The sequence below is a fragment of the Artibeus jamaicensis genome, unplaced genomic scaffold (assembly GCF_021234435.1).
Source record: "Artibeus jamaicensis isolate MK-2021 breed Jamaican fruit bat unplaced genomic scaffold, CSHL_Jam_final contig_327, whole genome shotgun sequence".
Lineage (NCBI taxonomy): Eukaryota > Metazoa > Chordata > Mammalia > Chiroptera > Phyllostomidae > Artibeus > Artibeus jamaicensis.
Genome location: NW_026521772.1, coordinates 2,073,600 through 2,095,756, shown reverse-complemented (window position 1 = coordinate 2,095,756; position 22,157 = coordinate 2,073,600). Strand labels below are relative to the sequence as shown.

The window sequence follows — 22,157 nt, the reverse complement described above, 5'->3', positions numbered from 1 at the left end:
CCCCAGTGAGAGGCTAACCAGGCAGGCGGGTCTGTCCCCTGCCAGTGGGACGTGCAATGCTTGTCAGAAGTCCCAGAGGACGTACTGAGGCCTCTTAATTAACGTGGCGGCCCGTGGCGACTGGAAAGCATTTCCACACGATTAAAGACTTCAGAAAACCCCCAAGGGGAGGTAATGTTCCTAATAATTTATAAATTGGACTCGCTTCTTAATATGCTTAAAGCGTTTCTCTGGTCTTCCGTTTGTTGGGAAGGAGATGGGCAGGAGGTAATGGGTTTCTGCTCTCCAGCCCTCGCAGAAGAGAATATGCTGGAGGAGCCGACCAAGGGGCTTTCGCTTCTCATTGAGGTGATGCCTCTGGCAGGAAAGGGATCCTCAAGGTCAGGCACCTGTTAACTACAACTTCAATGACATCATCTGATTTCACAGGCCTTATTGTGCCTTTTGGGGAGGAGCTGGCTTGGCCCGCCTCTGAAGGAGAGCTCCCATCATTTCTCCCATCTGTAGTTTCTGGCTTTGCTGGGCAGGAAGAGGTCACAGACATTTTCTCTCCCATTTGTTTACCAGTTTAGAGCTATTTCCAGTTCGGCAGGGGCCAGTATTACAATCGGGACATTCTCAGCTTGGAAGCATCGATGCATTTCTTCCAGTCACCTCATTTGATATCTGAAGGCCTGGGGTGGGTGCAAAAGGTTATGCACCATCACTCCACTGGTGAGCCCTGCTGTTTTATTGGGGAAATTTGTGGTTTTAATATCAGTAGTTTGGGTCTGGTATTCCCTTGGGCTCACAGAGACCCAGGGTTGGGCGACACGCTGAAAAGCACTTACCTACCTCAGCCGTTTTCAACCCCCGGCAGAATGGAAGGCAGATTAAAATATGACCAGCGCTACCCTATGGGTTTGCGCAGTTTTTCTCCTCTTGACCTGTCTCCTTCGAGAGCCAGAGACAGACGTGAGTGAACACTGTCATCCATGAGAGAGGACCTGTGCCCCAGACCCACAGGCATTGCTATTGGGGGAAGTAGTTGACATGGGCCACCAAACTTGTCTATTTGGATCTTATTTTTTTGTAACCACCGTTTAAGTCCCTTTGGAATATAATTGGAATTCAGTCTGTCCAGTTGCCTTGAGGGATAATTAATTATGTCTCAGATCCACTCTTCTGGTTCCTCCTAAGGTGAAGCTAAGCTTTGAAATGTGAGCCGATTAATTGGCTGTGGTCCCTTGACAGATGGAGCCTGGAAACATAATCTCAGCTTTTCCATTTCTTTGCCAAGGGTTCACGAAAGCCAGGTGATATCCTAAGTGTTGGTGCCATTGATAGATCCTGACTCTTCATTGTGAGATCTGTGCATACCGCGACACTGATTTGGGATAGGGAAAGGGGTCTGCTTGCCCTGAGATGTTACCTAGGGTACCATCTAGTCCAAGGTCGCTGTACCTATCCCAGTTTCTTCTGTCGGAGGAAGAAGAATAATGACTGGCTATTTCCAGCCCTTGTGATCTGTTTTTTCCCTCTTCCTTTTGTTCCTGTATTTACCTTTAAAAATTAATCACACAGATTACTCCCTCTAACTCCAGTGTAAAATCCATGAGATCGGGGCCTATACCTGTATCATTCTCTGCAGAATGCACTTAGCAGTGACCACTAGAAAATGCCTTGGTAAAGGGAGTAGACAACTTGTTGAATGACTGAGGAATGATGGGAATGAATGAGTGACGTAAGCAACCAACGTATGTAAGTTTTACTTGCAGGCATGTAGAAGATGTCCGTATTGAAATATACTCAAAGTTGAGCCCTCCCTCCCTCCCTTCCTTCTTCCCTTTCTTCCTCCCACAGTTATTGAACACCTGCTTTGTGTCGTGCACGGTACTTGGCCCTGGAGCTCAGAGATGCCTGCTCGCGTGACATCTATAACCTAGTAGACGAGACTGACAAGCAAATCAAAGGCAAAAGGCCTTGTGTTCAGAGTTATATGGTGGGTTCTGTGGGCAGGTCAGCAAGATCAGGAAGGTATTTTCTGGGGTCATGTCACTGAACTCACTTTGGAGGACAGGTAGGAGTTAACTAAGGGAGGTCGGCATGACCCAGAAAAAGGACTAAAACAAAGGTCAGGTAATGAGACCAGCTTGGGGTTGCCCTGCGTGTCTGGGTTGAGTGGAAAAGGCAGATCCGCCGAGAACGTTCTGTCCCGGGGCGGTCACCATGGACCCTACCCAAAACATTGTTACATAAAGATTCCAAAATCCGCAAATCACCTGACAGATTTCATCCCGTACTCTCAGGTGAGTGCCGAAAATGTCAGCGTTGTGATAAAATAAAAGCCAATTTCATCGGTTTGATCTTTATTGAAGCCGGTAGAAATGATTTATTGATTGTTAAAGCAAAACACTTTTTTAAAAGCCATTTTTTTTGCAAGCAACTTGTTCATAGCTGTGGAGCTCTGCTATGCCCCAGACACGCATCCAGTTACAAAATGTTAACAGTTTTGAGGGAAATCAATAGAATAATCAGAAATTTCATGAAAAGATGTACAAAGAGCGAAATAATTTCATGTCATGTAGTCAGTGTTATTATTTTGTGAATGCTTAAATTTGCAACTTGCTTCACTTGGGTCCAGATGTTTCTTAATGTTTTTGCCATGAAAACAAACTAAGATGCCGGAGTAAAGAGCTCACTCTGAACACGCTGAGATGGTGCAGAAACTCAAAGCCAGGACCCCAGTGTGAAGGCTCTTGGCACTTTTTGTGGATCCTATGTGAGGACGCGGTTGTTACGTCGGTCGGCGTGCTCACGCGCGCAGCCAGGCGGACGTCCATTTGGGGTTGGAGGCGTGGAGCAGGTCTGTTCCTCCCCACAGTCTCCCCTCTTTGGTCAAGACAAGAAGAAAGGGCCGCTTGCCTTTCTCTTTGCGACTCGGTTATCAGGAAGCTCCTAGAGGCAGCTCTTGGTCCAAGTTTATTTCCATTCCATTGGCCACCTCTTGGTTTCACTTGACGGTTTGAAAGAAAATCCTAGAGCATCTGTGTTTTTCACGGAAATGGCTTAAAGTCCTCCGTGGAAGTAGTGAGATTAAAAGCAATAATATCAACGAGCTGTAGTTTCTCGCAGGCCTGTAAAAGGAATCAAATGTGAACACTGGATTTCCAAGTTGTCACTGTAGAAAGAGGCAACTTTCTAGTGCCTGTGACCTTCACACTGGGTGGGACAGATGAACTGTTCAGAGGAATGTGTGTGTGTGTGTGGTGATGTTATAAATTATTGTTACTATAAAATATCGTTATTAAATTATATAGTAATATATAGCATTAGATATACAGGGTTGTGCAAAAGTAGGTTTACAGCTGCATTGTGGCATTTTTCCCATTAATGAAGCTATTGCAATAATCATATCCTGCAGGTCTCTCCCATACGAACACCTGTACCTACTTTTGCACCGCCCCTCGTATTATTATTTATGCAATAACCCACAATTGGCAAGTCATCTCAAAGTGCTGTGACACGTGCCACCCGTCCGGGGTGTAGAAGCAGAGAAGCTATCCACAACGCCCCCCGACTACCTGAGAACCCTTCCTCCTGGACCCGTGTTAAGTTTCTCTTAGTGTCTGGAATTCATTACTGGTTATTGATATTAAAGGGTTGAGATCAGCCCCGACTGGTGTGGCTCAGAGGGTTGAGCATTACCCTTCAAGCCAAAAGGTTGCCGGTTTGGTTCCTGTTCAGGACACGTGCCCGGGTTGTGGGCCAGGTCCCTGGTTGGGGGTGGGCGACGGGCAGCCGATTGCTGTTTCTCTTTCTCCCTTCTTCCCCCCCTCTAAATAAATTAAATAAACATGGTATTTCTTTAAAGAAGCGTTAAGATGGTCAGGAGTCACTGACTCTAAGTAAAGATTAGATATGCTAGATACACTGGCTTAGCCAAACGAAAACTTGTGTTCTAGCTCCCTTTAGGTCGCCGTGCTTTTTACAGAAGAGACATTCTTGAGGGTCGAGGCCTGTGCACGGTGAAGGGAATTTTGTATGAACCTGACAGAATGGAACCACAAAAAGAGCAGTGACCGAGGGTCTAGAACCAGTGGGCACTGCCGTGTGTGGTGGCTTCTCTGGGCCTCGTTTCTTCATTAGAAAAGGAGGGGAAGAACCCAGAGATTTTTAGTGAGTAATAACAATTGAACCAAAACACAGATTTCTTGGTTGAAATTCAGCTGAACTGAGGGCCCAATGGTACCCCCCAGGCAGGTAGCAATGTGTGATGCACAGTCTCCTGTCAGCACAGTGACCTTGAAGTGAGGACCGTCATCTTCCTGCTATTGACCGATCTCTGGTGGGGACACCTCATGGGGACACAGCAAAAGGACATGTGTTTATGACACTGCTTATTCTAAGTGGGCATTCTGAATGGTTCCTTTTTTTCCTTCGAGAAGTGAGGGTGGACCTGGGAGGAATCGTCATCCATCTGCACTCTGACCTTGTCCTCATAGGGTTTGTGAGCTTGATGCCCAGGATGCCCGTGTCTTGGGGGGCAGAGCTCCTCCCGGTGCCTGGGCCACGTGGTGAAGATCGCGGGCTCTGAGGTGGGAGTCAGTCTGTTCCCGAGTCCGTCCTATTCATATCCTGTGTGACCTTGGGCAAGGTGTTATGTTTTTTGATTTTTTTTAACCTCTGTGCCTTAGCCTTTTCAAATGTAAAATGGCAAACGTGTTTAAAATAGTTTAACTGTCCCTCTTAGAGTTGAAAGTGTGGAGCATTTAGAACAAATGTCTGATGCATAGTTAAACCCCGTCCTGGGCGACTGTCCTTGTTTTATTCCTGCATAACATCAGGAAAGAACCTATGACTGCATCTTGTCCTGGCCTTATGGTGGCCCTTGGGGATGGTGAGCGGAAGGGGCTCCTGACTGCACCCCCTCCGGGGGGCGGGGAAGACAGTGCTGGTGCCACTGAAGCCGGTTCTGGGCTGGATGTGTGCGCTGCTCCTATAGCTCTCCAGGGAATAAAACTACATCCCGCTTCCACTAGCCTCAATCAGCATCTGACAACTTTTCTCACTCGGGGAGTTTTTCTTCCTCTGCCTTAATTACCAGCTGATGCAGGTTCGGTTTCGGGGAGAGGACAGGACATGGGTCTGACTCCGAGACACAGCACTGCCTACAGCTGTCCTGTAGACTCACCCGGGGCTCCAGGGTGGCCCCTTCCAGGGCCCCAGGGGCTCTGTATGCTCATCTGCAGGGACGGGGCGGTGGGTGGCAGGGGAGGCGGCGGTCAGCCAGGGCGCGGAACGTGTGGCTGTGGACGCTCACTCAGCGGTAACCAAGCAGCTTCACACCTGTGCTTCCTCTGTACCTGCACCAGAGGTGTCACCAGGAGAAAGAGTTTCACAGATAACAGAGGAATTTGAAACCTGGAGGCCAGTGTGTGTCCCCTACAAGCCACTGGACATGACCTGTCCCTTCCAGCTGACTCTGTTGCCGCTTGTCTCAGCTCCACGGTGCTGCCTGTTTGAAAGTGGCAACATCTTGTGTGTGTGTGTGTGTGTGTGTGTGCATGCATGCAGGTGTGGTCCTTTGCTCACACTGACGGTAGGAGAGGGAGGGTAAATGAAAGGATTTATGAGGAGAGAAACTTTATAAACCAAGACATAATTATTATGAGACGTGGAAGAATCCCCTGTAATGAGTTTGGGGGATAATCTCGACACGGCCCTGTGTGGGGTTTTCATCTCCAGCCTATGTGACCAGGAGGCGCTGACGGAAACTCAGGGCTGGGAAACAGCTGTCTGGCACCCCCCCACCTGATGGAACAGGTCGGGAGGGGTATGGAGCAAAACAAAGGGATTGGGGGTGGGTTGTGCACAGGAAGACTGATGTCCGCTGAGCGGCCATAGGCTTGCCAGACCCTCCCTGCCAGCCCCGACCTGGGTGGGTGTCCCGGGGAGGTGTTCAGTCGCAGCGAGTGTTGCGTCCTCCCCTCGGACACAGGGAGTGGTATCCTGGCCTTCATGTAGTGGCCGCAGAGGATGGCCGTGAAGCATGGGGAGGGTCAGGAGAAAACTCTCCCACCGGCCTGACCCCAGGACGTGGGTCTCAGTCTCTTGCCCGGAGAGGAGGCCAGAACAGGAGCATCACGCAGGACGGGGTGAGTGGGGGGAAGGCTGTCTCCCCTGGCAGTGTGTCCCAAACTCATGTCCGATGGCGCGATGCCCTCACACACTTGGAGGTAAATGCCTCTCTGGATGGGCCCATGGTTTTCTCAGCTGGGGCGGGGACTTGGATGGAGATGTCTAAGGTTATGCTGAGTCAGCCTAGATTCTGTGGGACACACTCTCCTGAGCACTTCACACAGGAACCTAACTTGGTCCTGGCCACCACCCTGCCAGGGTAATTGTATCTCCTCTCCATCAGATGGAGCAGGAAGCTGAGATTTCGAGTTTAGAGGACTCGTGCTCATTGGTGGAGCCAGAGTTAAAAACCTGTACGTGATTGACCTAAAGATGTGAGAGAAGAAGAAACCAGAGCCCCACCCCCCACCGCTAAAAATTGGCTTGGAAGTAGCTTTATGGAGCAGATATGCCTTAACAAACTAACCCTCTTCCTTATTTCTGCAGCTGAAATACACGCGCGCACACAAAATCACAAAGCCTTCTTTATTCAGACTGTCTGCTAAGCCGGAAGCACCTGCAGACCACTGAGATGATGCACCGGTCATCCCAGTTCCATTTTTCTTTCACCTGAAGCATGGCTCACAGTGGACTGCCCCTTGGCTTGCCGAGTGATGCCCGCTCACTGTGCTTTCGCCCTCATCTGCCGTCCTCTCTTCCCAGGGTGGCATGATCGCGCTGCTGCTGTCCATCTTGTGCCTGGTGATGATCCTGTACACCCGCCGCCGCTGGTGTAAACGCCGCCGGGTGCCCCAGCCCCAGAAGAGCGCCAGCGCCGAGGCGGCCAACGAGATCCATTACATCCCCTCGGTGCTGATCGGTGGGCATGGGCGGGAGAGCCTGCGCAATGCCCGCGTGCAGGGCCACAACTCCAGTGGCACCCTGAGCATCCGGGAGACACCCATCCTGGACGGCTATGAGTACGACATCACCGACCTGCGCCACCACCTGCAGCGCGAGTGCATGAACGGAGGGGAGGACTTCGCCAGCCAGGTCACCCGCACCCTGGACTCGCTGCAGGGCTGCAACGAGAAGGCAGGCATGGACCTCACACCAGGTGGGCAACTTGGTTCCTGTCCCTTGTTGCGGGGAGCTAGGGAACTGGTAGGGAAGAGCTGTGTCAAATTTTGTGGCTGCCAGTCATGCATACTGGGATGTGCCGGTGCCCTTTCCCAGGTGGGCAAGAAGTGTAAGCTTCTTCCTGAGAGGATGAGAGCTGTTTTCCGGCATGGGACACCAGCAGGAGAGCTGTAATTGGGGTTCCTCTCCACTTCCACTTTGCACGAGTAGCAGAGACACTTTTACACCCAACCCACGAGTGGATTGGAGCCTTCTTTGTACATAGTGAGCCCTCCTCTGGGAAATAAAAAGATTCTGCTTGTTATCAGAAAGAGGGCCTGTGTGAGTGGCCGCTTCCTACTAAGATTAAAGCCTGGGAACTCCTTGAGAATAGGGGGCATGTCATCAGTGTCTCAGGTTCCCCGTAGCACCTGGCACAGTGCTGAGCCTACCAAGGAGCCAGGTGATACTTGGGGGTTACAGAGTCAGGTGCATTCAGAGAGCAGGCAGATGGCTCAGACATGGGAACGAGCTGGACGTCAGGTGACAGGGACTGGTGCAGGCTGGGGCAGGCAGCCGGCCTGTCCTGTCCGGAGGCACTCAAATTCACACTCTCGTGAGACTCCTGGCCGACCAAAAGGATGCCCTGTGCTGCCTGTGTCTAGTCAAAGGGCCGCATGTGGTGACCCTCTCAACACAGTTGGTTGACTCGGCTTTTCAGTTAGAATCTCTCTTACTTCGCTCCTCTCATCACTCCGCGGTCCCCCAGAAATCCAAGCATTTCTCTCTCTGCCAAGCCCTCACTTTAAAGGTTCCTTATTTTAATTCTGTGAAAACTCCGTGTACTTGGTTTATGCAGATTCCTTTGCTCTCACTCTCTTTGACCTTTTAAAGTTCTTGCCCTGACTTTTCCTTATACAGGCAGTGACAATGCCAAGCTGTCACTGATGAACAAGTACAAAGATAACATCATCGCCACCAGCCCCGTGGACTCCAACCACCAGCAGGCCACTCTGCTGTCCCATACGTCCAGTAGCCAGAGGAAGCGGATCAACAACAAAGCCAGAGGTACCCGGGTCTGAGGTTGGGGCGTGCAGGGGGACTCCTGAGTACCCGCACAGGCAGGGCCCCTTCATGTCCTTGACCCCCACTCTCATGCATGTCTGGAGGGGATGCGTTTTTGTACAGTCTCTCTGGAGGCCTGTTGAGTACAACTTATCAGAAAAACTCAAATCTGCAAACCCGATGACAGTAATTTCATCAGCAAGGATGTATCCTTAGGAAATAACTGGACAAATAAGCAAAGATGGGTGTAAAAGGCTCTTCGTCACATTGTCTAAAGAGAGAAAAACGGGGAAGAGCTTCATTGTCTGTCAAGGGGGAACCTGCTGAACTGCCCGCACTTGGGTCTCCGGTCCAGGGGCTGACCACGAAGCCACGCACGATGGTAATACAGATCTGTACTTGTTAATGTGGAAAGTTGCTACCCATCTATTATGTGAAAAAAGGAGGTTATAAGATAGAAGGTGCAGCAGAATGCCATGGTTAAGGGGAGACTGAAGAATGTTTATCTGGCTTTGTGTCAAAAGAAGGCAGAGAGTATATACCTCACATGTTAACAGTTTTGCTCTGATGGTATGGATTCAGAAGACATCAGAGTTGGCCCCTTATACGTTTTTCTTTACTTGTATTTATTATTCTCTCTCTTTTTCACATTTAACAATACATGTTCATTCTGGGGCCAGAAAAAATATAAGATCCTATAGATAATAAGGCATAAGAGCCTATGTCCCTTAAGACGTAATTCCGGTCTGATAGGAACCAGAATCATGACCTGTAATGAGGACCATTTCTCTTTCTTCCTTCTCCACCCACCATCCCTGTCCAGCAGGTAGCTGTCAGGAATGGCCCTCCTTGGTAGGGGCGTGCTGGGGGAAGGGAGGGCTCCGTGACTACTGTCTACTTCTCCAGTAAATCCGTGTCTCGGAAGCTCCAATCCCCATGGCCGGCTACTCCTTCCAGATTGTCAGCCAGCCTGCTCTTATTTTCATCGATTCTTCTCTTGAACTTGCCCAAAGATTTAGTTTCGTGAGGACAAGACTAAAGATGTTGTCTTTGCCACGGTCCTGTTCCTTTCAGCTGGTTCCGCCTTCCTGAACCCTGAAGGGGATTCCGGCACAGAGACAGAAAACGACCCGCAGCTGACCTTCTACACCGACCCCTCGCGGAGCCGGAGGCGCAGTAGAGGTAGGGAGGGTGGGAGGGACGAATGCGGGGCGGGGTGGGGGGGTGGGCGAGGAGCTCTGGGACAGGGAGGCCAGGGAGCTGCAGGGAGGCCTGGGGTCGGGCTGTGGGGTCTGCACACCAAAGCCTGTTCCCGTGGGAAGGGTTCCTGGACCACCGTTGGTTTTCTGCCCCAGAAGAGAGAAGAGCCTGGAGTGGACCGTTTCAGAGACCCATCTCTCCCAGATAATGGCTCTCTCAAACAGTCTTCCAAGTTGTTTAAAAGGCTATTTCTTGGTCAGAAGACTCTCAATTCCTTCCGGAAGCCTCGGGAGTCCTATTCTGCTGTTTAGAGACAGAAAGTAAAGTTGACGAAGTGTGTTATGTGGGGGAAATGTCAGGGTATGGACCCATGCTTACCCAGCCACACTGGCCTCGGGATCCGGCCAGGCAGGGATGAGGGTGGGCGGGGCAACCGAGGAGTCCTCCGTGGCCGAAATGGGCCTGGAATGGCACTTGCCCTTTAACCCCCTCCCTGTAGAATCACCGCAGCCCACACTCCCAGCCCCCTCCCCTCTCCCAGCAGCTTCCCAGTTAGCTCGTTCCTTCTGCTCAGCACCAGCAGCGCCGCCCTCCAGGCACCCACTGCCACTGCCCCTCCGCCCTGGGGTTTAGAGGCTTCGGGTGTGGCTCTGCCTCTAGTGGCCGCTACTTCCTGTGACTGGCTGGTATCACCATCCCCACTGAGGGAGGCCTGCCTGGGCTCAAGCACCAATCAGCTTCCCCATTTACTGATATTAGATAAGGCCATCAACCTCTGGGAACCTCAGCATCCTCACGTAGCAAATGGATTAACAGTACCTCACACATAGGGCTATGGTTCAGATGAAGTTATGTTAACAGGGACTTTTTTTGGTGGCTGGCAAAGGACTGTGAAATCCCCATTGTTGTCACGATTAGAGGTCTCCACAGTGCAGCCTTGGGTTCCCATAACATTTCATCTTCAAAAATCAGACAGGGGCCCCTGGAGACACAATGGAGAATATTTGAGTGACGTCACATTGTACAGGGTGCAGGGCCCAAATAACACCCCTCTTCTGTTACAAAGTCCTTCATTACAAAATCATGAGCATCTCTTTCTGAAACATAACAATAGCACACTCAAGCACACCATATGACATTTTAGGTGACATGTTCCAATGAAAACTATAAATTATTACACCCATATTGTTAAGCTATCAACCACACCCAAGCAGGCATCACTTCTGCCAGACTCTATTATGTTCAGTAGGATTTCCCCCAACTGATAACCAGCCAATGCCCCCAAAAGACAAGGGCATTTTGGCTACATTGTCCCCGAGTTCCTCTATACTGAGGGTACTCTTCCAAGAGACTGGAAGAATCCCTTTTAACCCCCCAATCCCAGTTTCTGTAGGCTTGGCAGCAATCAGCAGAAAACGTCTTCCTGCCCTTTTCCTCAAACACTCAGTGGGGCTCTGGGCAGCTTAATGCCTGATGCCCCGTATCCCTGGGGCGTGAATGTGGACCCTCTGCTCCCCACTGTGTGTTTATATACAGCAAATAGTCAACCCAGATCCATCAGCCCAGGCCGTACCAAAGCAGGGCACATTCTGCTTTAATAGAAACCTGTTTAAGAAAACCCATCGTAATGAATTAGAGGGAGTTTCTTTGCAGCATAAAAACTATTTGAAATACCAAGGTCTCCTAGTACATCAACTGTTTATTGCTATTAACTATACGGTAAGCTTCATAGGGATGGACATGTCTAATTTATTTTTCTAAAGTGAGTAATGGAGAATTTTGCCTATAATAGATGCTTGTGAGTGTTTGGGGAATTGAACTGGATACATCTGCCAGCAAGAAATTTTATAACCTACCTGCCACGGGTCAGGCTTTGTGATAAGTCGTGGAAGCATGAAAACACGGGACAATGATGAGTCTTAGTTTAATAATATAAATAAGGTAAAATGAATACTTAGAAGTGAGAAGAGTTCATTCTACCTGGTAGCACTTGGAGGCCAAAAAAAAGAAAAGAAAAGGAGAAAATAATTGCACCGAGGTTATATACAATATAAAGAATTTATTGAAAGCAGAGAATGTAAGGTAGGGGTGTTCCAGTGGAAGAAAATAGCATAGCAAAAGCCTTAAAGGGCCCTGACCAGTGTGGCTCAGTTGGTTGAGCACCATCCCACAGAGCAAGCGGTCACCAGTTCACTTCCTAGCAGGGGCTCATGCCTGGGTTGCAGGTTCGGTCCCTAGTTGGGACATGTACAAAGTGGCAACCAATTGATGTTTCTCTCCACAGTGACATTTCTTTCTCTCTTTTCCTCCCTTCCTTCCCCTCTCTTTAAAAATAAATGTAAAAAGTGAAATCTTTTAGAAAAAGCTTTAAAGGCACGAAAGAACCGATATTTTCAAGGAAGCGAAAGTACTTCAGTGTGGCAGCTGTAACGGCTCTGTAGTTGGGACGGCTGGAAAACAGTCCAGCTGACAAGGACCAGAAACCTGCCTCGTTACTGAGTCTGCACTTGGTTCTAGAGATCGTAGGGAACGGCTGGAGTTTCGAATCCAGGGAGACATGCTGGATAGTGGGTTGCTGAAGTGGAAGAACTAGGGAGACGAGAAGATGAATAGCAAGTGACTGCAGTGACAGGGGAGCCGTGGCAAGTGCCTGTACACCGCAGTCATGCCGTGTGACAGGAGCAGTGACAGCAGAGTGCACCGAGGGCTAGAGGAGCAGCGAGGAAGGAGTGAGGATTTGTTCTTAAAGGTTCTAGGGAGTGTTTACAGGGAGCTGTCGTTCGAGCTGAGACCTGAAGAGGAAGTGTACGCCAGGCTGACAAGGTAGCAGAATGGCGTGCCGTGGAGGAGGAGACAACATGTGCCAAGGGACAGCCACACAAACCAGAGCGGCCTCGCCAGAGAGCAGGAACTAGCTGACTAGAATGAGGCTTATGATGCGGGTCTGTGGTTTGCTCGGGAAAGAAGGCTGGAAGGGAAGGAGAAAGCACATGGCCTTGACCGCAGGACGTGGACCTGACACTTCAGTCGGAGTCATTGAAGGCTTTAAACACCTGTGCCCTGGTCCCCTGTGCTTGGTGAAAGTCTCTCTGGGGCAGTGTGGAGGGTAGGTGTTGGGGGGAGGTTGAGGCAGGGACACCATCCCAGTGGACGGCTATCGCCATCATCCAGGAATGGAGACAAGGGAAAGTCTGGATGCAAAATGAAAAAAGATTTATTGGCACCGGCGGCCAGGAGGTTGGGGAGGGAGGCGCTGGACATGAAGGAACATTGGTGCTCAAGGAACCATGTAGATGACTTTGGCTGAGCAGCGGCAGCAGGATTGGGAGCAGGTTGTGCAGGAAGGTGGGGAGTCCAGTTTGGGATTTTTGCATTTGAGCACCTGAGGGACGTCCTGGTGGTGGCTCTGCTGCTCAGGGCTGGGCTGGAACCAAGATTGTGAGTGTGGGGAAACAGACTCGTGCTCAGAGGACAGGGGCCTGAGAAGCCTCTCTCCGGGTAGCCAGGGACAGAGGACCCAGGGCCTGCCCACCACCTCGGAGTCTCTGCCCCCCAGCCTCTGCCAACCCATCCATTCAGGGAACTTGCTGCCAGAAGGGGTGGTGCATCCATGGGCCCAAAATCATCCCCGCATTTCCAAAGACTTCCTGGGCCCAAAGGTTGCACTGTCGTCCCGGCTGGAGCCTCAGCTGGACCTGGGCTTCGATCTCGGTCCCACTTCTTAGTGGCCTCTCGACCCCAGACCTGCCCTGTGGCCTCTCTAAGTGCCTGTCACTTCGAGGATGTGGCCTCATGAGACTGTGGTCACTGTGAAATGACAGGAGCCACAAGGCCCCGGGCCCTGGTGCCCGGCCCATAATTAGACTTTGTCACTGGTGACCGTCACCAGGAGGCTCACGTCTTTGAGGCCTGTTTCCCTGACGCGTGGAGGGGGCAGTGACTGCGCAGACTGTAGGCTCACGGTGAGGAGGTGAGGACTCAAAATGTCAGAGTGTGCACAACACTGGCACTCGGTGAGGCAGGATAGGTGCCTTTTCTTGATGCCGACAGTGAACAGGAACACAGACTGCAAGGGAAATTCCGAAGGACCCACGCGTTTTGTTGTTGATTTCTTCCTTTCCCACCTCTGTTCTGCCTTTATGTAATATTACCTCCAAACAAACAAAAAAACCCCACAAACAATAAACACACTAAAACCTCCCCATCCCTGACCCCACCCACCTGGAAGTGTTTCTTACTCCCCAGCCCTATTCTGTTCTCAGTAACTTTCACTGATGACTGTACCCCATCAGGTCATATGGGGTAAGAGACCGGGGAGAGCCTTCTGGGGCAACAGCATCCGCTTCTCCTACAGAGTGCACTTTCCTTAGTTCCCTCCTTCCAGGCCATACAGGGCAAGGGCTCCCAGCCAGCCAGCAGGGTCACTCCTCCGGCTCTGCAAATTCCTCAGAAGTGATGGAGCCGATTTGTGAGAGCTCCCTCTGTAGGAAGCTGGGGGAAGTGCAGGGGGCCCAAGCAAAGTCCTGCTGCCCTTGGGCAAGAGGCTGGAGCTCAGCCAGGCATGTCGAGGGGGAGACCGCCCTCCTTTACCATTTCTCTGTGACCCTGGCCCAGGGAGGCTGCAGGTGACTTGCACAACGCTAGCCATTGTTGACCCCGAGGGCCACCAGTAGGCTAAGTCCCCTCTGACTCCAGCTGATGACTTGGTGTTCCATGAGGGCAGATGTCGCTGAGGTCGTGCAGCTGCACAGGTCTGCTGCCTGGGTTTGCCAGCGGCCTGCCTCGTCCGCTGGGTTGGGCTGGGCAGCAAGAGGGCGAGCTGGCTGTCCGCCGCAGGTCCTCACCGCCACGCGTCTGGCCTGTGTCCTCCTTCCAGTGGGCTCTCCCCGCAGTCCCGTCAACAAGACCACCCTGATGCTGATCAGCCTCACCAGCTGTGTCATCGGCCTCGTCTGCTCCTCTCATGTCAGCTGCCCTCTCGTCGTCAAAATCACCCTGCACGTCCCTGAGCACCTGATCGCGGATGGTGAGCCCCCTCCTGACCTGTGCCTGCCTCCCTCCCTGGTGTGGATGGTTTCGGGTTGGGCGACAGGATGTGGAGGAACCCGGGGTCACGGTTGCCTGTTACCGTAGGTGAGGGGAAAGTAAACACAAGACAATAAAGCTGTGGGCGAAACTGGATCGTCCACACATGTAATCAAAAAGCAGGTGAAAAACCCGAACCGATCCCTCATCTCTACGCTTGCTCTCGTTCCCTGTTTTTCCCGTTTGTTTTTCAAGAAGCTCCTGTCTTTGTGGAGAAACACAGAGCATACTGGATACAGGTAGAAAGACGCCGAGAGTTTTGCAGCTTTCGGGGAGGGGGGAACTCAGTGGAGTAGTTGAGGCGTTTAAGAATCATCCCTGACTCAGTTTGGTGTGCCCTGGTGAGAAATTCCTAATTGTAGTAACTTATGATAAGCCTAGAACTCCATAGCAGTAATTTACTTAATCCGGGGAAACCCAATACATGAGGGAGGAACAGAGGTCTGAGAGCCCCTGAATTCATTCAGCCCAAAGCACCTTACTGACCTGCTGTGTCTGTCTCCTTGGTTGCTGGAGATGAGGGGGCACTGTCTCCAGGCCAGCTGTTTCCTGGCAGGTGACGATGGGCAGCAGGTTTTTGTCCCCCTAGACAAGTGCCAGTGCCCATGACTGGGCCTGAGGGAGCAGTGGCATGGCATTGTGGACCTGTTCTGTCCCTGTACCCTTAGGTCTACCCTGGACCTGGAGGTGGGGCCAGGCAGCAGGGGACACTGGTGGGGAAGTTCAAGGGGTGGCTGAGCCTCCATCTGCTGGTACCTTTCCTGGGGCTCCTGATAGCTCAGGACTGGCAGGAGGAATGGCCTTGGGTTGGGCTGATCTGCAGAGTGCCCCTTGCTCCATGTTGTATGTGTTTGTGTGTAAGTATATATTTATATGTGTGCTTGTGTTTGTGCATGTATGTATTTGTGTTTATATGTATGTCAATGTACTTGTATTTATGTGTGTTTGCATGTCGGTGTGTGTGTTTGTATTTGTGTGTGTGTTTGTGTATATGGGTGCATCTGTGTGTGTCTGTGTGTGTGTTGTACCCACACAGGTGCGTGCCTCCTCTCCCCCCACCCTGCAGGGAGCCGCTTCATCTTGCTGGAGGGGAGCCAGCTGGACGCCAGTGACTGGCTGAACCCGGCCCAAGTGGTCCTCTTCTCTCAGCAGAACTCCAGTGGGCCCTGGGCCATGGACCTCTGTGCCCGGCGGCTGCTGGACCCCTGTGAACACCAATGCGACCCCGAAACTGGTAGGCGGGAGCACCGGGCAGCGGGTAACTGTCAGAGACCACGCCTCTTGCAATCACCCCCTTGAGACCCAGGCCATCCCTCCCCATCGTTCCATCGTGATTGGGAGCCCAGACTCTGCTGGCTGCCCGAGTGGTTGGGCCTCTGAACATGTTGGGCTTAAAGTGCGGGGTCCTCTCCCGGCAGCACTGTGGGGAGCGCGCGAACTGTAGCCTCGTGCCGGACTAGTCCGTGCCGATGACCTCACAGCCACTCACCCTCCATTTGGGGAAGATGAGCTCCTGAGGCTAGCCTATTATGCATGCTTATTGCAGAAAACTTTGGAAAATCTAGAAGAGCTTCTGGAAAAAAATGATAAACATCAATAATTCTATCTCCTACAGAAATCATTTAAGAATATTCATGTCCCCCTCCCCATTTTCATCTATGCATGATCATGGTTTTTGTAGAAACTTCGGAGCACACTTAAGTCCAGTTGAGTTTTCCTGATTTTTTTTGCAGTTATTCTATCATGACAGTTTTCTGGAACATTAAATAGCCCTCAATAATATAATTTTAATAGCCATTTGGTACTCCGTTGTATGTGTATATCATAGCTCATTTAAAGAATTCTCTTATTCTTTGATGTTTAGGGTGCTTTACATTTTTAATTCATATAAATAATACTACATGAAGGCAGGGCACATTTGAAGTTATTTTCTCCCAGTGAATCTCAGACGAGGGGTTCCTGGGCCAAAGGATGTAGACATCTTTCAGACTGTTACGTTATCCAATGGGGGAGCTTTCCTGAGAGAGGGGCCAGATCCAGGCACGTCAGACACTGGGACTCAGTGCTTCCTGAGCCCCAAGGTATCCAGGAATTCGGATACCTGATTCCAGGTTGTCTTTCCCTTCATCGTACAAAGGGGGCGTCATACTCATCTCTATAAAGATCTGTTTCCAGTAGATTCAGCACCACAGGTAGAGTAGTAGGATGTTGTCTTAGGGCAAAGGATGGGGAAGCAGTGCTACCTGAGACCCTCAAGTGAGGTGTTGCTGGAATCATGGGCCTACCTCTCCAGCTTCCTGTGCTACACCCCCTCTTACACACACACACACGCACGCACGCACCCTGACAGGTGCATCTTTTTTAGGTGCTGGGGTGGAGAGATATTAGTAGAGGTCGCATCCAAGACATCCGTTTAGCCCTTACTTCTGTTATGGTCCATTGCTCTGACTCTTGGGGGTAAGCTACAGGCCACGGCAACATCTGAAGTTCCCCTTCTGAGATCTGCAAGTCTGCACGTGGGCCCATCACAAAGATCCCAGGCCCCATGTGGAGCAGAAAGTACAGCATTTTAAACATCTGATGTCTAAGGCTGTGCTTACTTGCCGCCCTTCCCACGCTGGCAGGCAGACGCCGAACCCAACAGATGGGCTGTGCACCAGGCCCCAAACCAGCCTGCTCCGGGGAAAGAGAGCTCATCACAGAGGGGAGGCCCCTCCCTGCCACTGAGCTGGGCTCTGGTCCCCCCCCCCGCTGACCTGAATAAGGAGACCCCGTGACAACCTCAGTGGTTAAACTCACCTCCGAGAAGAGCTTGGTTTCCAGAGGACTCTGGAAGCAGGAGCCGGGCTTTTTCAAGGACAGAAAGCACTTTTCATTACATGTGGAAAGAAGGCATTGGTGTTTTCGGCTTGGAGGGGTCTCAGGGATCAACTGCTCCTCTACTTTAGATCGATGCTTGAATTCCCCAGGAGGGTACTCGAGGTGCCCGGAATCCCACAGGGACCCTCGGCAGAGCCTGTGCTCTACCCGTCCTGAAATCAGAGCCGAGCTGGGCTTGTAAAGGGTTGCGCTCATTGCCCCAGACGTGTCCGACCCAACAAGCTTGTCATTTAAAACTGTAAGCGGCCACCATGACCGAGCATCACGGCTTCCGGAGCCAGCAGTTCAGGAAGCTGCCTGTCCACGGGAGGCCACCTGGATGTCTCATTTGCAGTCCCTGCTGACAGTGACTTTGGGAAGCCCCTCCCCTGCCGATGGCTTCCCAGAATCCATGACCGTTAAGGAATTTCCAAGTGGAAAGCCACGGAGGGAGACTAAATGGAAGACCCCCAACCCCACCACAGGACCGAGGCACCGCACCTTCAGGTGGAGGTCCCACCTGAGAGACGCTGGTGCCGAGACCTGAACGCTGGGACTGGACACGCTCCCCTTCCCGCCCGCTTGTCTCTGCACGTGGGGTGATGCGGTCATCCCTCGTGCTCATCGGTGAGAAACTTTCTCGCCTCCCACACTCGCTCCTAGAGCCTTTCTCCTGAGAGCCGAGTGTGGGAATTGGCTGCAAGTCAAGCCGACGTTATTTTTGCAATCCCCCAGCTAACTCGTTTGGAAACACCATGGTATTGGGACATGTGCTTTCCCAGCCGTGCCCAGGGGTCCGCCCATACATGTGTATGCAGCTGCGCAGGTGCCCGTGAATACTTTTTTTTTTTCACATGCACACAAATAAGCAAAAGGGCGCTCAGTCTCTGCGAAGGAGCAGAGGTCTTCAGGCCTCGGGTGCCTGAAGCTTTCCTTGGGCACACTTCCCCAGCAGCCCAGCGCGACGCCTGTGTGTGCTCATTACCTTTGCTGTGGTGCGGCACCCGGTGTGGCAGGCAGGATAATGGGCCCCCAGAGCTGTCCGCGTCCTCGTCCCCAGAACCAGTGAACCTGGTCTGTTCTGTGGAAAAGATGCATTAAAGTTGCAGGTGGAATTAAAGTTGCCGAACAAGTGGCTTTAAAATAACGAGAGGATCCTGGATTAACTAGGTGGGTCCAGTGTAACCACAGGGGTCCTTAAAACAGGAAGAGGGCGCAGAACAGGAGACCAGAGTGACGTGACGCGATCAGGACCCCCACCGGCCACTGCTGGCTTTGAAGGTGGTAGGTGCAGGGCTGGAACCAGGGAGTGTGCGTGCTCCTAGAACCCCTTGATTTCAGCCACGGGAGACCCCTGTCAGACTTCCGACCTGCAGAACTGCAGGGTAATAAATTCATGCTGTTTTAAAGTGCTAACTTTGTGGGAACATTTTATAGAAGCTACGGAAACCTAGTATACCAGGGAAGGAGAAGAGGGATAGGGGAAGAATGAGCATTGGTATGGTGCCCTTTGTATCGCTGCCCGATTTACAGAGGGTGGCTAAGTAGACTTTCCGAAGATGTTTCAGGAGTCTGGGAGAAGCCGAGTGGAGGTGGCTTGCCGATCTGGTTTCCACACCAGCCTCCCTCTTACATTTTAGCGACCCTGCTCTTTGGAAGGGGCGTAAGGCACCTTGAGTTCTCACCTCAGTGCCTACCAGCCCTTTGCCAAGTGCACATTGACATTCTTTCCAGATCCGCCCAGGTTTGGAGCTCTTGGTGTGTCTCTTAGCAAACAGCAAACCCCTAAGGTTGCAAGGCTTCATGCCCAGCTGGATCCAGCCAGAGGTTGCCTTTTCCTGTACTTTCCAAGGGTTTCTGTTGCGGTCCTGTGCTTGTTTGATCGTGATTTGGTGGCGACACAGACCAGCGGATTTCATTGACTTGTCTCTGCCCTCCGTTCCTGGCCTTTGCTCCGGCCGCCCGGGGCAGCTGTGGGGGCTCCCCACGCCCGCGTCACTTCCCGGTCCCGTCACTCCTGGCCGCAGACCTTCAGTCCCACTCAAGACCCGCGGGTGTGCGGGTCTGTGAGGAGCGCAGCTTCCAAGCTGAATCAGGTTTCCATCACCACCCACGAAGTTTGCTCCCCCCAATTTCTCTTGTCCCCGACCTTTCCGTGAGCCAGTCCCAGCCGTTGGAAATGTGTGAAATCTGGTGAGGGTTGTTGGACCAGTATTTTTTACTTCAGTCTGGCCCTCCTCCTCTTGGCATTCTCCAGACTAACACCTGTCTTTGTCTAGCTTTCTGTAGTTCAACCCAAATGGGCGAGGAGGCACAGCCTCAATTTTATCCATGTCACCCAGCGTGCTGCTCACTCCAAACTCCCTTTTGTGGCTGGATTAAAGCACCTTCTCTCTGGATGTGCATCGGGCGTATTGCCCTCTGTCCGGCCCCCCAGACTCGCGCAGGGGTGTTTGACTCCAGGCCTGGCTTCTGCCCGCTGTCTTCACAGGGAAAGGGACCAAGCAATTCAGTATTGCCCACGTCCAGGTGTCTTGTGAAAATTTCCCTTTCTAGCTGAAACACACCCGATTCTATTTAATGAGAGCCGCCAGCTACCTGAAGGCTAGTGCTGACTCAGACAGTTCAGCCTTGATCTGCATTTACATCATGGAGGACCCGTGGTAAGCTGGGTCATAGCCGAGGGTCCCTAGCGTCAAAGCCTTTCTCTAACCCTTCCGTGGGGTTTGTTCCTCAGCCCTTCAGCTATGAGTGGGACGTGACCGAAGGCTCTGTCCGTCACAGAGGGTCCCTCAAGGTGCCTTCCTTCAGGGTCCCAAGCACAGATTGGGTAGCCATGCCCAGGCGATGCGTGACTCCCCTCTTGGTGGGCTTCTGCTCTCCGGCAGCGAGGTCGCCCCTGAGTGCCTCCGTCCTGGTCGGGCCCTCTTCCGTGGCCGTGCCACGCCTTCCTGTTGGATCCTATGAAGACTTCCACACAGGCAGCACGTCATGTGTTCCCCGCCATCTGTCACAGCAGGTGCAAAGACTCTAACACTTCTAGCTTAGGGGGGCATCCAGTACCCTCATGGGGTCTTTAAAATTCACAGCTACCAGAGCTTGTGCTTGCACGAAACCCCTCTCCAAATCAAGATTTTGCCGGGGGTTGCCATAGCAACAGTGTTCCTCATCCAGCCCAATCTCTCCTCCACCGGTGAGATGGCCAAACTGGTTCCGAGGAGGAACACAGGAGCAGAAGGTTTGGTGGGTTCCGGAAATGAGGATCATCTGACAGGCAGATTTTCGGATGTCCTCAAACTCTCGCTGATGTGTTTGAAAACCTCTCTGTCGCTCTCACTTTGAGCTGCTCGTGACATGCTGTGGGGAATAGCTTTTTCTCCTGTCAGCAGCGTGTCCCCACTCGGTGACAAAGGAAGGAAACCTCATAAGGAGATAATGGCTGGGAAGGCAATTTGAGAAAGGCGAATGTGTCTACAGTCGGTAGGTGTTGGCCGCTTTAGGAAAATCAGATTCTGCTTGATCTCTGGGTAGTTGTTGTACTTTCTTTTACATGTTTCCTGGCAGCTAGATCTCAAACGTGGAAGAAGGACTCCCGTTTTCTTCAATCTCTAATTCCAGGCAGGGCATCCCACCAAGGCCATTGTAAGAGAGCAGAGTAATGGGGTCGACAACCTCTTGAGGTTCATTCCTGTTAATAACATCTCATGTCCATTGTCTCCGTGGACATATAGGAAATGATGTCCTTCTGGGGGAAGCATAGCGGGTCCTTGACCCATGAATTGGCTTAGAGATCCACATCTTAGGGTGAGGTGTGGGTAGTCTTATCTGTAAGTTCAGGGCAAACTAGTTAATGTGGTTATTTTCCATTACACAGTATTTATCAAAGATCTACTCATATGGGGTTGGAAAGCTAACCTTGCTCTTGCCCTTGTATAGCTTATGGTCTCCAGTTTGTGCTTTCTTTGGAGTCAATAGAAGCAGTCTTCGTGGGAAAGCCTTATCTTCAACTAATGTCAAGCTGTGTTGCCCTGTGTCCGACTCACAGCTGCCCAAACATTCCTTGGTCCAGTGCTGCTGATGCCAGTTAATTAGAGCCTCTGATGATCTAGACCATGTGGAAGCCTGAATTTGCCGTAGAGGGGACACCTTTACCCCCTGTGGGTCCCCTACAAACTAAGAAGTTGCTCATTTTCACCCCAGCCTTGAGCACCTTGGGCAGGTGTGGGGGGAGGAAATATATGTCACCTGGTAGTGAGGCCTGATGGCCAGCGGCTTATAGGTCAGTCTTGGAGTAGACAGTTGAGCTAAGATCCTGTAAGCAGCCTGCTCAGAGCCACTCAGCCTCTGTCCTCAACACTTGTATTGCCTTTTGTCTTTGGGAAGAGAAAATAGCACTCAAAGCTATTATTCTATTTATATCCTTGTTAAGTGTCTCTTGCTAGAGAGATAAAGAAACTGTGTGTCCCTTGTTTCCTTAGAGCCTGCTGGCACCTTTGTTACTTACAAGTTTCAGGAAGTCCCACCCAACTGATGAAACAAACAGCCCCTAGAAGCATTAATGGGGCGATTTAATGGGACTGGCCTCAGAGGAAGCAGGAAGCAGCAACAACTTCCTGCAAGATCAGGACTAAGTAGAGCAATGATTCATAATCTTGTGGGGCCCTTGGATTTACTCGTGAATCCGGTGAATGCCGTGCAAATCTTCCACGGGAAGACGCACAGACACGGTG

General features: G+C 51.5%; 1 protein-coding gene across 1 annotated transcript in view; it reads left to right on the top strand.

Annotated features, from left to right (window-relative positions):
• The window catches only part of ASTN1 (astrotactin 1), a 280,642-nt gene that overhangs the window by 120,913 nt on the left and 137,572 nt on the right, over positions 1–22,157 (top strand). The window contains exons 3-7 of the mRNA XM_053663736.1: positions 6,823–7,216; positions 8,140–8,286; positions 9,358–9,465; positions 14,360–14,509; positions 15,635–15,802. Coding sequence (XP_053519711.1) covers positions 6,823–7,216; positions 8,140–8,286; positions 9,358–9,465; positions 14,360–14,509; positions 15,635–15,802 — 967 coding nt within the window. The remainder of the gene's footprint in view (positions 1–6,822; positions 7,217–8,139; positions 8,287–9,357; positions 9,466–14,359; positions 14,510–15,634; positions 15,803–22,157) is intronic.